At 40.7% G+C, this 14,770-nt stretch overlaps 2 protein-coding genes across 16 annotated transcripts in view; one reads left to right on the plus strand and one right to left on the minus strand.

The window, feature by feature from the left end:
• The window catches only part of LOC114140471 (peripheral plasma membrane protein CASK-like), a 33,010-nt gene that overhangs the window by 12,635 nt on the left and 5,605 nt on the right, over positions 1–14,770 (plus strand). For 3 of the 15 annotated variants that reach the window (XM_028010369.1, XM_028010366.1, XM_028010367.1), the window contains 19 exons: positions 531–608; positions 710–782; positions 5,630–5,732; positions 6,996–7,171; positions 8,008–8,160; positions 8,400–8,483; positions 8,740–8,839; positions 9,408–9,425; positions 11,149–11,273; positions 11,407–11,484; positions 11,562–11,642; positions 12,430–12,618; positions 12,701–12,779; positions 12,849–12,934; positions 13,334–13,402; positions 13,482–13,550; positions 13,678–13,713; positions 13,985–14,023; positions 14,470–14,666. In XM_028010369.1, coding sequence (XP_027866170.1) covers positions 531–608; positions 710–782; positions 5,630–5,732; positions 6,996–7,171; positions 8,008–8,160; positions 8,400–8,483; positions 8,740–8,839; positions 9,408–9,425; positions 11,149–11,273; positions 11,407–11,484; positions 11,562–11,642; positions 12,430–12,618; positions 12,701–12,779; positions 12,849–12,934; positions 13,334–13,402; positions 13,482–13,550; positions 13,678–13,713; positions 13,985–14,023; positions 14,470–14,666 — 1,833 coding nt within the window. Of the gene's footprint in view, positions 1–530; positions 609–709; positions 783–5,629; positions 5,733–6,995; positions 7,172–8,007; positions 8,161–8,399; positions 8,484–8,739; positions 8,840–9,407; positions 9,426–9,447; positions 10,912–11,148; positions 11,274–11,406; positions 11,485–11,561; positions 11,643–12,429; positions 12,619–12,700; positions 12,780–12,848; positions 12,935–13,333; positions 13,403–13,481; positions 13,551–13,677; positions 13,714–13,984; positions 14,024–14,469; positions 14,667–14,770 lie in introns of those variants that run through there. The other 12 variants (XM_028010375.1, XM_028010373.1, XM_028010378.1 and 9 more) reach the window with 10 other exon arrangements.
• On the minus strand, positions 1,707–3,813 carry LOC114140473 (probable G-protein coupled receptor 34). The gene is made up of 2 exons (XM_028010381.1): positions 3,483–3,813; positions 1,707–3,152 (listed from the first exon to the last, which is right to left on the minus strand). The coding sequence occupies exon 2, from the start codon at positions 3,106–3,108 to the stop codon at positions 1,858–1,860; it is 1,251 nt and encodes a 416-aa protein (XP_027866182.1). The 5' UTR covers positions 3,109–3,152; positions 3,483–3,813; the 3' UTR covers positions 1,707–1,857.

Here is a 14,770-nt window from a genome sequence, read left to right on the forward strand (position 1 = left end):
ACTTCTGTGAAATCAAACTGTCCACTTAGGAAGCAACACTGATTGACAATCAATGTCACCTGCTGTTGTGCAAATGGAACTTTGTACAGAACAAAGTATTCAATGAGAATATTTCTTTCATTCAGATCTAGGATGTGTTATTTGAGTGTTCCCTTTATTTTTTTGAGCAGTATACTAATCTGGACTGGATTGCATTGCAACTGGGATTGAATTTCAATCCGTCTATAAGGATGAATTAAATATTTCTGTATCTAAATTCGAGCTGCTGTCCAGTTTTTGGCAGTAATAATTTTTTTTTTTTTTCAGAAAAATTAAGTGATATAAAAAAATTCTTACACATTTTAATATTCAGTAAAGGTGTCTAATTCCTGTATTTTGTTCAGGCAATAAATTAAAAATATTCCTAAGTTTTCCAACATTAAAAAGATTGTGGAAGTTGTTTAAATTATGAACCTTGCAGAAACCTTGTACTAGAACGCTTATTTTTATCTTTCCTTATTGCACTGATGAATGTTTCCTTTCTGTCCCAGCATGGATGGCGCTGACCTGTGTTTTGAAATTGTTAAGAGGGCCGATGCAGGGTTTGTCTACAGCGAAGCTGTGGCCAGGTAGGACACAAGAAATTATTGCACTTAAAATAAAATAAAGTGTGTGGGTGCCCTAAATAAGTCCCTCGCTGCTTCTCTTTCTGCTTTTTTCCCCCATGCAGCCACTACATGAGGCAGATATTGGAGGCCCTGAGGTACTGCCATGACAACAATGTGATTCATCGAGATGTAAAGGTGAGATTTAGTCACCGGGTAAATCCAAATGAGAGAAATACGGTGCTGAAACTGCAAACAATCCTCTTGGGTAAAATCAAATGACTGCTGCCAATTTTGACCTGATGTTGATCTACACATTCTTAGGTTAAATAAAAGCTTTACACCAATGACTAATATCTGCTCTATAGGGTAGGTTGACATTGAGTTTTTTGGGGGGTTAAAACAATTTTAAAGTTTGAAGTATTTGCAAATAATTCAAAGTGAAATATTAGCATATATTATTAACTTTTTTTCAGCCCTCCTTTATTTTGATACCTCTAAATAAAAGTTCCTTTAGATGTCACCTTAATAGTCAGTGAAGTCTATGTGTAATTTAATATTGGAATAAATGCATAGTAAATAATTGATTTTATTGATTAATTTAATTTTCTGTTTTTGAAGATTTAAGTTTAGGAAAATTAACCAGCGCACTTCTTGGGTGTCCATAGTTCAGAGTGATGTTAGCTCACCCAAAATCTTTTTTGGCAAGCATGTTTCACACCTTCTCTTTGTTTTTTCTTTGAATTCAATTAAACTCACAGGATGAAATAAAAGCAAGTATTTAAAAAGTATGTTCTTTTATAATTGTTTTATGGAAAAAAGTGAGAATTGGAAATCAAATTTTGTATTAAAAAGATTTGACATTTTATTTTTAAACCATATCACTCAGCCCTACGAATAACCCTGGAACTTGTTGCTCTTTTTCCTTTTTTATTTTCTTCAGTTTTATGAATACTTTTATGAGGCTCCTTTTTGATGCCGGTTGAAGTTTTATTTTAGTAAGAATGCTTTTTTAAAAATGTTTTATCATAGGTAGTCATATTTTTCCATTTTAAATAGTGAATATAAGTGGGAGACAACTTGTCTTGAAAAATACAATGAAACAACAAAAACACTGTCTCATACATTCTTGGGTAAAAGCTTTTAAAAAGACCAGTATGAATGATCTAACAGTTATACAGCCAAAAGAAAACAAGATATTGTTAAAAAAAATCAAAAGTTCTGTTTCAGCTTCAATGTGGCTTGGCATTCTGCCTTCTTGACTATCTTACGATCACTGAAGACCAGCAGGAGGAAGTGTAGTTGCTTCTGTGCGACGGAGAGTGGAGTTGATGACACAGAAGCTGGTTCTAGGTGTGAGTGAAGGATTGTTGAGGGCTTGTCCGGGTGTAGCCAGCGGTGCGGACCCTCGTCTGTAATCTATGGTAGAGCTGTTCACTGTAACATCTTGAAGGTATTGACAATGGTTGCAGAGCCGGTGTCCAAGAACCCGCAGAGCGGTTCTGCGCACTGAGCCGGACAACAGAAAGTACATGACTGGGTCCAAGCAGCTATTAAAGGTGGACAACAGGAGTATGATCTCGTTGATGCTGCTCACCATCCCCAGGTATGTGCAGGATGCATTGGAATTTATTTGGGACTGGATGTACACCGGACGGAAGATGTGGTAGGGCGCAAAGCAGACAGTGAACAGAAAGAGGACAAAGAAGGACTTCTTGGCGGTTCTTTTGTACTTGGATGCATTGGGAAGCTCTGGCTTCTTCTGTGACAGCTGAAGCAACCTTGAGGCGATTTTGGCGTGGGAGATGACCATCATGACGAAAACCAGCCAGAACAACACCACTAACATTGCATTGAGGTAAGCCTTCCAGGTGACATTGCGGCGCTGCCTGTACTCAAAGCACTGGCCGTTGAAGTCTTTGTCCTCCTTTGTCACGGCCATCACCATCGTCCCGATCAGAAAGATACTCCATATGGTTCCACACACCACCCAGCTCCAGAGCTGCTTATATCCACAGAGCCTCCCCCACAAGCTCCTCCTAGCCCTGCCTCTCCCTCGCAGCCTCACGTACCGATCCAGGCTGATGAGTCCCAGCAGCAAAATGCTTGTGTACATGTTCATGTAGAAACCGTTCCCCACCAGCCTGCAGGCCACTGTCCCCAGCACCCAGCGGTCTCCGTTGAGGTGATGGAACACCCTGAACGGCAGGCACGCCAGGAGGACCAGGTCGGCCACAGCGCAGTTGATGAGGAACACCCGCACTGAGTTGTGCTTGGAGTGGAGAAAGAGGAACACCCACAGAGCGAACAGGTTCCCCACAAGCCCCAGGACAAAGAAGAGCGAGTAGAAAACCGCGAGCGGCAAACGGAGTGAGGCGTTGTCCAACGTACAGTTTGGTTCAATTGTGGCATTGGGAGAAGAATACGGAGTGATTCTTGACATGAAGGACAACACTGATGGAGATGCAGTAGAAAAGGAAGCGTTTGGCGGTACAGAACCCGCAGCGAACGGTAGCAAGGTCATGGTGTGTCAATTCTGTTGAATTCAATGATGTTCAGCAACACGATCTGCAAAGGAAAACATTTTTACTTGTACAGAAAAATAAATCAGCTACAGACTTATGACACTATGAAACCAATGTGCAGACAGGTGAGTAATATGTCAGCTGGATTTCCAAAGTTCACTCTAATTCTCTCATGACAAGGTTAACCATTTCTGACATTAAAAAGGGACAGCACCCTGCAAACATTGACCTCCAAATACACATTTTCATAAAGTCACTCAGTTTGAGTCAGTCTTCTTGAATCTGGTGTTTTATCTAAGACTCATTTGAAAGTGTGCAAATGAAAAATGGATGTTAATTTGACGCTAGACTAGAATAGAAGCCAAACACTCACCATTAATCCTCCTCTCAAGCAAAGCTTAGCTCAGCTGTGGTTTTCGGATGCCACAGGACATATTTAGATGTGCAGCTGGAGAGGTCCCTCAGACATTTTCCTCCATCGATTACTTAAAAAAAAGCAACAACAAAAAAATCCCTCCACCAGAACAGACTTGGCATGCAAACCGAATAGAAACTGCTGTTGAGTTCTCACTGTCTTTACCTTTAGCTGCAGTCTTTAAATGAGTCACTGCAGCAGCATATTTGTTGCTTTCCCTTCGCCCTATCACCAATCTGATTGTACATCTGTCAGTCCTCTCGTCACTGCCTCTTTTCCTCTTTCGCTCTTTCTGCTTTTCTTTATCTTGCAAAATCTGTCGGCATTGTCCACACCCCCTATTCCCCCTGTGCTACCAAAAGATACAATACGTACAGGAAGTAAAACCCACCACGACTCTGTCTCCAGGTTTTCTTTCATATGATGCTTTTTCTATGCATTTCATTTCAATGCTATCAGTTGTATGAACTGGGACTGTCTTATATTATCTGGTTGCAACTGCAGGCAAAAACATCAACAGTGCAGTTTTTAAAGAAGTTGTATAAAATGAACATTTAAAATATAGGGAAGTGAGTGAGTTTACTCTTTGCAGTCTTGAGCGTATTTAGAACTCAAATATAACTCGGAACTGCTTCCTTGCGATACTTTTTCTGCATTTTCTTTAGTGTGCTTTTTTCTAGTGAGATTAGGAACTCTACTTTCCACGTGCCAGAGGTTAGAAGGGAGTAATTCCATGCACATAGTGATGTTACAAGGCAAAACAAATATTTCAGTGTATAAATACTACCAGTACTTGCTCTCATGGTGAATTTATTGTGCATCCTAATCCACACAGGATCAAAATTTTAAATCAAACTCCTACAAATATTTGGCTAAATGATTTTTGTATAAGTCACCAAGATTTTGGCATAGTTTTGCTGGATATTTGACCACCTTGCATAGCAGAAATTGGTTGAGTAGATGTGATCGACCACTGTATATGCCTAAACAATAGAGGTAAGACTTGGAAGACCAGTATAGAATCTTACTTTTGCCCATTTTTTAACCATTCTGAAACTAGTTTTGTATTTTTGTGTTCATTAAAAAAGGTTATCCAAAAACCACCACGGATGAAGTTAACAGTAAACCACTGAAATACCAAAGTCAGGGTTCTGATTAAAAGGAAACATCAACTCCAAAACACCGTTTACGTAGTCTGACATTTGCGGTTGATCACGACTACGAGCCAAGTGCCTGCCGTAAAACAATTTTTATTTTGTCATGATGATAAAAGCATCGAGTCAAGATGAGGGTTTAACACATTTAAACATTGTAGCGTCTCACAGGTACAGTTGTACACAACACACAAAACTAATTTTGATTGGCTAAAACGGAGCATATGAATTTCTGATGGAGCTAACTAAATACAGCATGCATGTTTCAAGACTGTGCTTGGTTGCTATGAGGATTTTATATTTATCTCAAAATAGGGAAAGTGAGAAATTAGGAATTAACACTGTCACACTTCAGGTGTTTTGTAGCACTTGAGTGTAGATGTAGCCATTTGTTAAAACTGAAGTGTGATGGGAACGTCTGCTTCTACAAGGCCACTATTTACATCAGCTTGGGAACTTGTAGCCCTAACTTTTAAAGTCAGTTTGACACATTGAAACCTGCATATATTTGTTCTGTTAATAATTTGAATTTTGACAAAATCTCACTGTTGAAATTGTAATGAGCCCCTTGCAGTTCATAGTGTTTAACCCAGACCTCATGCTAAAACACGGCATTATTGGAGATCCATTTGATCGCATCTTGACCTCAACATGGTGCATCATCTGGTTTAAAAGGGCATCATGGTAGCATTATGTCTATGCACAATCCTCATTTTGTCATTGTGAAACTAAGGTGCAAAGCATTTGATCACGTAAGAAAAACACTTCTGCACAGAGCCAGAAATGCAATGCTCTGCAGGTTGCAGTGAGCTAGTAAGAAAAATTTGGTTTGTTACTTTCAGGGTTTTTTTTGTTTGTGTTTTATTAATCCATGGTCTTATTTAACCTCTCTGTAGTTTGACTTGTCTTCATTTTCATTCTCTTTGATGTGTTTCTTGTCTTCCTCTGCAGCCTCATTGTGTGCTTTTGGCTTCAAAAGAGAACTCTGCTCCCGTGAAGCTGGGAGGATTTGGAGTGGCAATCCAGCTGGGAGAGTCTGGTTTAGTAGCTGGAGGTACAGATCATCACGCCTCACCGTTGATGTCCACACGCTTAAAAAAATCACAAAAAATAATAAGTTCAGAGCTTATTTGAGATACACATACACACAGTTAAAGTAGACATATTAACAGTTTATAACCCCATAATCAAGCCTTTTTTAAGAGTAAGCTGAAATCGAAACAGAAGTATCACTAGTGCAAATTTAGCAGTCGTGACTTATTTCCAGTTGTGGTCTGAATTTATGTTTAGTCATGATGATGCTTGATGCTGATATAACTTTTGTTTTTAATTGTTCTATTGAGGGTGGAATAATTAGACGACAGACAACTTGTGATTTAATGAATTATTCTGAATTTTCTCTTTTTACTACATGGACAAATTCATAGATAAAGGCTCAAAAATGTACATACACCCTGACTAATATTTGATCGTCAGCTGTACACTTTTGTAGCTTGTGGTGCATTTCTAAGTTCAGAACTAATGTAGCTCTTTTCAAGTGGCTCGTTTCCTGGCACAGGAAGTAGCCCCCAAATTTAAACGGAGATAAAGTTGGGTTTTCAGTTCAACTTTTAATCGTTTGACGCTAAACTGTCAATTTTTTTTTTTAAATAAAATTGGTATGAATGATCAGAACTGACTACTGCTGTAACACCAATGTTTCAAAAACCTAAACTTTGAATTTGGTAACAACTGCACAATGATTCTCAACACTGTCAACTAGTTTAGAAATGGGAAATCAATATGGCAAAATGAAAATATTGTGTCTGTACCAAGAAACCCTTATTAAAATACCTGAAGCTTGTAAATGGCTATAATACTTGAGCTGCAACTTGCTTTCATTCTAAACAATATGCATTTTAATTTCATTGTAATTGATCACATTTGGCTGATTAAAAACTTCTGCAAATGTAAATTTTCCTGCTGGGGAAAAAAACATCTCTGCATCTCAATCTCCTCCCCTTCCTTTTCATCTTTAAACTGAGCGATTCAACTTTTCTGAAGTGAACCAGACAGGAAAACTGAAGTTGCTCATTTTGTTATGCTAGTGTGGTTAACGTGGTCTTTAAAGCGAAGCACCTCTCTTCAGAGAAACGAGCATTGCATTTTCTATCTCAACACAGGCTAACTAAACCCAACCAGTCGATTTGTTGCAGCTGTTGCACTTTCACATCCTCTACAGTTGTTATCTCTTCACAACCTCTGCCTCTGATTTCATTTAAACTCGATTCCTCGTGGCTGTGTTTTATTGCGCTGTGTCTTTCCCTCCCATCATCAGGTCGGGTCGGCACGCCTCACTTCATGGCCCCGGAGGTGGTGAAGAGAGAACCGTACGGTAAACCCGTGGATGTGTGGGGCTGTGGGGTCATCCTCTTCATCCTGCTCTCTGGCTGCCTGCCTTTTTACGGCACCAAGGAGCGCCTGTTTGAGGCCATCATTAAGGGCAAATACAAGGTAATGCATCAATGTTCAAAACTTTTGAAAATGTCATAAACAAATATTCACACTAATAGACATTAAAGTTGCACAAATCACTGGCCTACCATTATTTTGCTCATTGTCCCTTAGCTATTCAAATATGTCACTTGAGGAGCCCAAGGCGTGATTTGGTTTTGTCATGTCTAATAAAAAAGCACATTAGAAGACAGATCAAAGCTGCAGTGCAAAGCAACATCTGTTGGAATGATGAAACTAGAGGCCAAATGTTTAACCTAGTCCTAACCTTACCCACTCCGCTGTGGAACTGTCTGGCTTTCTTGGTCAAAGTGGGCAAAATTGTTTGATTCAGCTGTGAAATAAAAATCTGAAAATTGTGGTGTGTCTTTGCATTCAGTCTCCCATCACTACCTTGTTCATTTCTAAAGATCTCAGAGTGGTAGGAGATCTTCTTTAAAACATCACTTTAAGTTTTTTTTATCTATATTTTGGTCTGGACCTTGACTAGGCCATTCCCACACAGTTCTACAGTTAACCAAAGCAGCTCTAGCTCTGTTTCTAGGGTTGCTATAGGGTGAAGCTTTGCTTCCGTCTGTATTTGGACATAACACTGACCATAATGCAACCACCATCACGATTTCATAATCGTGGTGGCGATTATGAAAGGCAACTTGTTCTGTTTTTCACCATATGAGGCCAAAATCATGATCATCTGAGCAGGCTACCTTCTTTCGCATTTTTATGTTTTTTTTAATATGTCCCTTGCGGTGAACAAGACTTCTTCTTATTGCTTTCTTCTAAGAGTCGCAAACGTTTTCAAAATCGACTTTTTTTTTTCTTGTCTCGGCGACAAGTTTCAGGTGATTCTGAACATGTTTGTGCAGATGAACCCTCGCCAGTGGGCTCACATCTCTGAGAGCGCCAAGGACCTGGTGAGGCGCATGCTGATGCTGGACCCTGCAGAGAGAATCACAGTCTACGAGGCCCTGAACCACCCCTGGCTGAAAGTGAGCCACAAACACACACACAGCTCCTTGTACAACTGGTGTTAAAAATGTTTTTAAATCAGCATCTCCAAAATAAGAATAAGGCAGAAGGAGGAAAGGTTAGCTTTTCACAGTCACCTTTGGGTTCTTTTTGATGCTGACTCGAAAAGCACTTCCTCTCGCTCAAAACCACAGCGCTGCTTTCACATCCGTATGGCTGCAGCCTCATCTGCTTTTTCTCTGCGTGTTTCCAACTCTAGGAGAGGGACAGGTACGCCTACAAGATCCACCTGCCGGAGACGGTGGAGCAGCTGAGGAAGTTCAACGCCAGGAGGAAGCTGAAGGTCAGCAGACTGCTGATTTTGAAGCCCGGATTAGAAACTAGCAGGATCAGCATGATTGGTGATAAGAGGAATTGACACCGCTGCTGTTCTGTGCAGCTGCCTTCAATAACCCACATTTTGATTCTTGGCAAAAGCTTTTCTCTGAAAGAGTTAAAAAAAAAAAAGTACACCCTCTTGAGGTTTCATACACCACACACACACGAGGGTCTGCTCAGGTTTCACGTAAAACCCGTTTGATCTGCCGTCTATTTCCCAGGGTGCAGTGCTGGCTGCTGTTTCCAGCCACAAATTTAACTCCTACTATGGGGACCCTCCAGAGGAGCTCCATGACTTCTCAGATGACCCCACCTCCTCAGGTAAACCACACACAGCAAATGTCGCCACCTCGTCTCTGAACGTTCTCGTTCTCCCCATCATATACACACCAATGTGTGCAGTAAATAAAAACAAAACATCAATGTTTACACTTCTGGTTTCTGCCCTGGTGTGACTGTCAGCTGTAGCAGCAGAACTTCCCAGTTTTAATGGAAACATATATATTGCAACACAGCCTCACTTCTCTGTCTCTGCCTCTGACTTTCACTTCCTGCAATAAGAAGACTCTATATTGGCATATTGAAACCTTGCGTGTGTGTGTTCACATCCTGCAACAAAGAGCAGGCGTGTTTTAGTGTTGCCTGATGAATGGCTCAGCCAGACAAACTAAAAGCATCAAACACGTCCGTCCTGCTGAGGTTGGCACTCTGTAGCAACCACACTTCCTTGAGGTTTATTTTAGCTCCTGCAGAGCTTTAGACAGGTTGACCCGCTCTAGATCCCTCTGTTTTCCCTCAAACTCTAAATCCACATTTTGCAGCAAACTTCCTCTAATTTTAGCCTCTCTTTTTGTGGTGTTCTGTTTTTTTTCTGCTCTGCTGTCTGTAGGACTGCTAGCTGCTGAAAGTACGTATCCCCCTCCTACCCATGCTTAGAGTGTTCTCATAGCACCACTTTGCATTATAGATGCATTTTCCTTCATGTTGGTGTTGAATGATGCAAACACTAACTCCATCCTCCTGTGTCTCCCTCAGCGTTTATTTTTCTGTCTCCCTTTTGAGAAATCTGATGTAACCTTTTTTCTTTGATTCCAAATGCTTTCCCTCTGAACCATAAAGATGATTTGCTGTTTACACGCATCTTTAGAAAAACTTTTAAGAACAGTATTCATCAGTATAGATATGAATTCGCTTTATATTAATCTTGTGATGCATGTAAACACACATGTAAAATGTTTTCATACTGTTATTAATGAGTAAATTTGCATGCTTGCTCCTGCTGTATTTTTGTTTTTGCCTAAAATGCAACCCTGGCGCTACTTCATTAAATTAGACTTCTTTATATCCTCTCTTCAGCTGCATTTTGTGCTAAATTGTATTGTAAATGTGGGGAAAATGTTGATCTAACCATTTAACAGAACTACTTTAATTTATTTTTTGTTTTACTTCGTTCCATTTAACATCATCCATTATGATGCCACCTTTAAGCTGAGTTAATATATGTGACTGGATACATTTTAAAATAATTACTCTTTTGGTGCTTCGGATATAGCATCTTGTAAAAAGTATTCATACTTCTGGAACTTTTGCACAAAGTTTTTGCACATAGAGGTCAGAGGTTAGCAACCTTTGCAATTTAAAAGTCACTTTTGACCTCACTGCTAGAAAGTGAAATTTGTTTGTAGGTGCAAAAAAGGAAGATATTTTCAAGTTGACCTAAAATGCTTGGTTCATCATAGCGAGAAAAAAAAGACAGCTGATTGAACTTTTTCCATAAATATAGAAAATGAACTAATATCCATAGCCCATTTAACATAAAGCACATAGTTTGAAGATATTTTTAAAGGCTTCTGTTGGTATTTTATGCTTGAAAACATACAACATAAAATAACTTCTAAAATTAAATTCTCTTATTGCTTTCACTATTAAAAACACTTCTTCTTTGGTTTTATGAGTCACACGCGATCATTACGTTGCAGAAAATGACCTAAGCCGAAAGGCCAAGCAAGCAGACCATTAGAGAAGCAAACAAGAGAAAATTTGAGCTTGAATTCAGAAGTATTTAGAAGGAATTATTTCTTGTTACCAGTTTGTCATACAAAAACAGTTTTATATGACAGTTTTTAATACATTAATGCGATAAAGGTTCAAGGTGTGTGAATACTATTTGATGTAACTAGCTGCTCTGTGCAGTTTAAGGTGTATCTTAGAGGGTGTGTTCCAGAATCCATATATCAGATCCCAACTCTTTCCTGATTTATTTTCCACATATTTTTCTTGAGTGCCCCTCACCCAAACTGTGATTTTTTTGAAGTGACTTTCCTCTGACTTTTCTATTGATGCCATGTACCGCTGTTTCTCTGGTTTTGCTGCATGTATGGGCGATGCAGCAGGTACTTGGGGGTTAAATAGTTTTGTGTGTGTTTTTCTGTGTTATGACTCCTTTTGTGCATTTTTTTTGGTGTGGCACTTTTTTTCTTTTGCTCGTTTGTAGATGTTGTTGCAACCTTTGTGTCTGTGACTAGATGTTTGGTGTTTTCGTGTTTGTCTAGTGCTGAATGCTCTGTGTCTTTGTGAATATGTTTGGCTACAGTCAGGATGATGGTATAATGTGTGCATGCATGTGTGCTCAGGGGCAGTATCGCAGGTTTTGGACAGTTTAGAGGAGATTCATGCGTTGACGGACTGCAGTGAGAAAGACATGGACTTCCTGCACAGCGTCTTCCAGGATCAGCACCTCCACACCCTGTTAGATGTGAGTTAATCTCAACCTTTTTCCTCTGTAATATCAAAACTGTCCACTAGATGTCAGAATCAATCAGGAATATGTTTAAGTTGTTGCTTTTGTTGCTATGCTTGGGCTGTATTGTCATCATTATATTTTTCAGCTGTATGACAAAATCAATACCAGGTCGTCCCCTCAGATTAGAAACCCTCCAAGTGACGGAGTGCAGAGAGCCAAAGAGGTGAGGCAGTTGATTTTCACACACTACCCATTTTATTATCTAAATGCTACAAAATAACACACCTAATGTCTGCGCAGGTACTGGAAACCATTGCCTGTTACCCGGAGAACATGGAAGCCAAGGAGCTCAGGAGGATCCTCACGCAGCCGCACTTCATGGTGGGATCATCTAGTACAACATCCACTCCTAATTCTCAAAGATCCATGTTGCGTTGAGTGTGGGCTTATTGGTGTGTGTTACTGCGACCCGGTGTGTCAGACGCCAAGGCTATATGGACAATCCACAGAAAGCTGCTTAGCACCTGAGCTTGGCGAAGCCCCAGTGGGTGATAGACGCATGCAGAGGAAGCGACGCACAGAGCGAGTCATTCGGCGCTCTGCTGTAAACCTGAACACGGTGTGGTTACGTTTTTAGGTTTGCTGTCAGAACCGCCGTGATAAACGGGATACTATTGTAGGGCTTGAACAGACCTGAGGCGGACACTGTTGAGGCTGGAATCTGTGAAGAAATCAAGGTAGTAAAATGGCTTAGTGGCTTGTTTTTAACTGTTTATTCAGTTGTGTAGATATGTGGTTTATTTTTGTAAACTGTAAGGCTAATGGTTGTATTACGCTGCTGTAGTGGCATCATAAGGTGTGTCCCTGTGCTGATCCAGTGTGTGACACTTACCATAGCCGTCACGCTTCGGATTTGGTTCAATCCAATTAGGCCGCTCTGCTCTCTGACCCGAACAGACTCGGATTGTCATCCCGACAGACATTTTACCTCTGTTGCTAGCAGAGTGAATGCAAAAGGATTTAAAGTGGCAGCACGAGGAAAAACATGCCTCTGCTAATGTTAGGATCTCTGATTTCTCATTGACGTAGTGAGGGAAACGGCTATGACTTGGAATATCTGGTTGTTACTCTGCGATCTCAGCCTTTTGGATGATCTCTGCCCACCCAGGCTCTGCTGCAGACCCATGATGTGGTGGCGCACGAGGTTTACAGCGATGAGGCTCTGAGGGTCACCCCGCCACCCACTTCTCCTTACCTGAACGGAGACTCCCCAGACAGCACCAACGGGGACATGGACCTGGAGAATGTTACCAGAGTCCGGCTGGTCCAGTTCCAGAAAAACACTGACGAGCCAATGGTTTGTAAACAGAGAAACACATGTTTTCTGTTTCATCAATATGATCTCCTGTTATTGACCTCTGTTCCTCTTCTTGTTGTAGGGCATTACTCTTAAAATGAATGACCTCAACCACTGTATTGTGGCACGTATCATGCATGGTGGAATGATTCACAGACAAGGTATGTGCTCATTAGAGTTTATCTAAGTCTTTTCAATCTGGATCTATTTTAATTGCGTTTCTTTTTCAGGGACACTTCATGTTGGAGATGAGATTCGAGAGATCAATGGCATCAGCGTAGCCAATCAGACGGTAGAACAGCTGCAGAAGATGCTGGTACGTCACATCACCCAAGTAAAAAATTTAAAACGGTATTTGTCCAGCATGAACTATAGAATGACGTGAGTTTTTTTTTTAGCACTACGTGTTAGAGAAAATCATTTTCTGTGAGAGTAATTCATAAGCACCACAAAATTTCTTGGTAAGAGAAAAATTTCTGTAAATTGTTCAGATAAATTTTAGAAAACACATGTCTTAGTCCCAGAAAATTAATTAGTAGTTTTATCAAACCTCCTAGAAAGTTTGAGGTAGGTTGTACCTCCAGGCAAAACTAACAGTAGTTAGCGGTTAGCCTACGTGTTACGTAGTGCTACCAAGATGCGGATTTCCATATCTCAGTGATGATAGTTTTGTCTTGTGGGTTAATGTTGAAATAATGTAATCTGATCTCAACAGAGGGAAATGAGAGGCAGCATCACTTTTAAGATTGTACCCAGTTACCGCTCCCAGTCGGTCTCATGCGAGGTACGGCAGACAGAATTAAGGTTTTCTTTCTTATGTCCCGATGGGGAAATAATTAGTTCTTTTTGATTTGCTGTTGCAGAAGGAGTCGCCAGATTTGTCTCGCCAGTCACCTGCAAACGGTCATGCTAGTGTCACCAGCTCCATCCTGGTATATTTGACTGTCATTTTCTCTCTTTAAACATGTTTTATTTTAGAAGGATACAACACCTTATGAGAAAAGTGTATCAAAAATAAAAGCATACATTATCTGACAGCATATTTTCGTTCCCTCTCAGGATTTGCCTTCGACGATTCAGCCCAAAGGCCGTCAGGTGAAACTCGCTGTTCTATCTCAGCATAGCTGCACTCTAGTCTGTCGGTTCCTCTCCTTGCCTTTCAAATCGCAATTTTTGTAAATGTGTACACAAGGCGGGCTACTTTGACTGTATTCCAACATCACACACACATACGTATAAAATGCAGTATGGATATTTGTACATAACATCCTCTTATGGGTCCCCATCACACTTCTTTTGTTTATGAGCGTCAATTTTCTTTTTCTACTGCATGATACATGTGTGTGTGATGCTCTCAACCCCTTAGATCTCCAGACCTGCCATCAAGGACAAATTGTCCATCAAGGTAAGAAGTAAAACCAAGTGGATCCTCCCCCCCCCCCACCGTTTTTTTGTAGAAGTAGATCCCAGGCCCCATTTCACACTGCACAGTTTGGTACGTCATCACAGTGTTGTTCTGATCCCGTGCTGCTTCTCAAACCTTCACTAGTGGTCGTGATAGGCCACAAACAATTGGTGCACACACCATCAATCCAAACGGACACATCCGCAGGCAAAGACGCAGAACAGCTCTTCGTACAATCATCTCTGTCCATGTGTGCGCTTCCTGCTTCGGCTTATATACACCTGAGCTTCCAGTAGCTTTCTTTCTTCTTAACAATTTTGCAGTTCTTTTTTTTTGTTTGTTTTTATATGAGCAGCTTTGCAAATCCTCTTCTCTCATGGCTGCAGGACCATTCTGTGCCACATCAGTGGGTAAAACACTCGGTTTTCTCTGTGTTGCGCCCGCAGATTTACGTACGCGCTCAGTTTGAGTACGACCCGGCGAAGGATGACCTTATCCCTTGTAAGGAGGCGGGCATTCGCTTCCGCGTTGGCGATATCATCCAGATCATCTCCAAGGACGACCACAACTGGTGGCAGGGAAAGCTGGAAAACACCAAGAACGGCACGGCCGGCCTCATCCCCTCGCCTGAGCTGCAAGAGTGGTGAGAACAATTTTTTTTAAAAAGCGTCTCAGAAATTCTTTAAAGAAGATGTTTAAAATATGTAGATATACATTTTTGTTAAAGTTGCGTTGCTTTTGTGTCTT

Source organism: Xiphophorus couchianus, chromosome 24 (genome assembly GCF_001444195.1).
Source record: "Xiphophorus couchianus chromosome 24, X_couchianus-1.0, whole genome shotgun sequence".
In the NCBI taxonomy this organism is placed as follows: domain Eukaryota; kingdom Metazoa; phylum Chordata; class Actinopteri; order Cyprinodontiformes; family Poeciliidae; genus Xiphophorus; species Xiphophorus couchianus.

Excerpts from the sequence above, each read along its gene's own strand:
- LOC114140473 (XM_028010381.1), bottom strand. The coding sequence starts at position 3,108 with ATGACCTTGCTACCGTTCGCTGCGGGTTCTGTACCGCCAAACGCTTCC.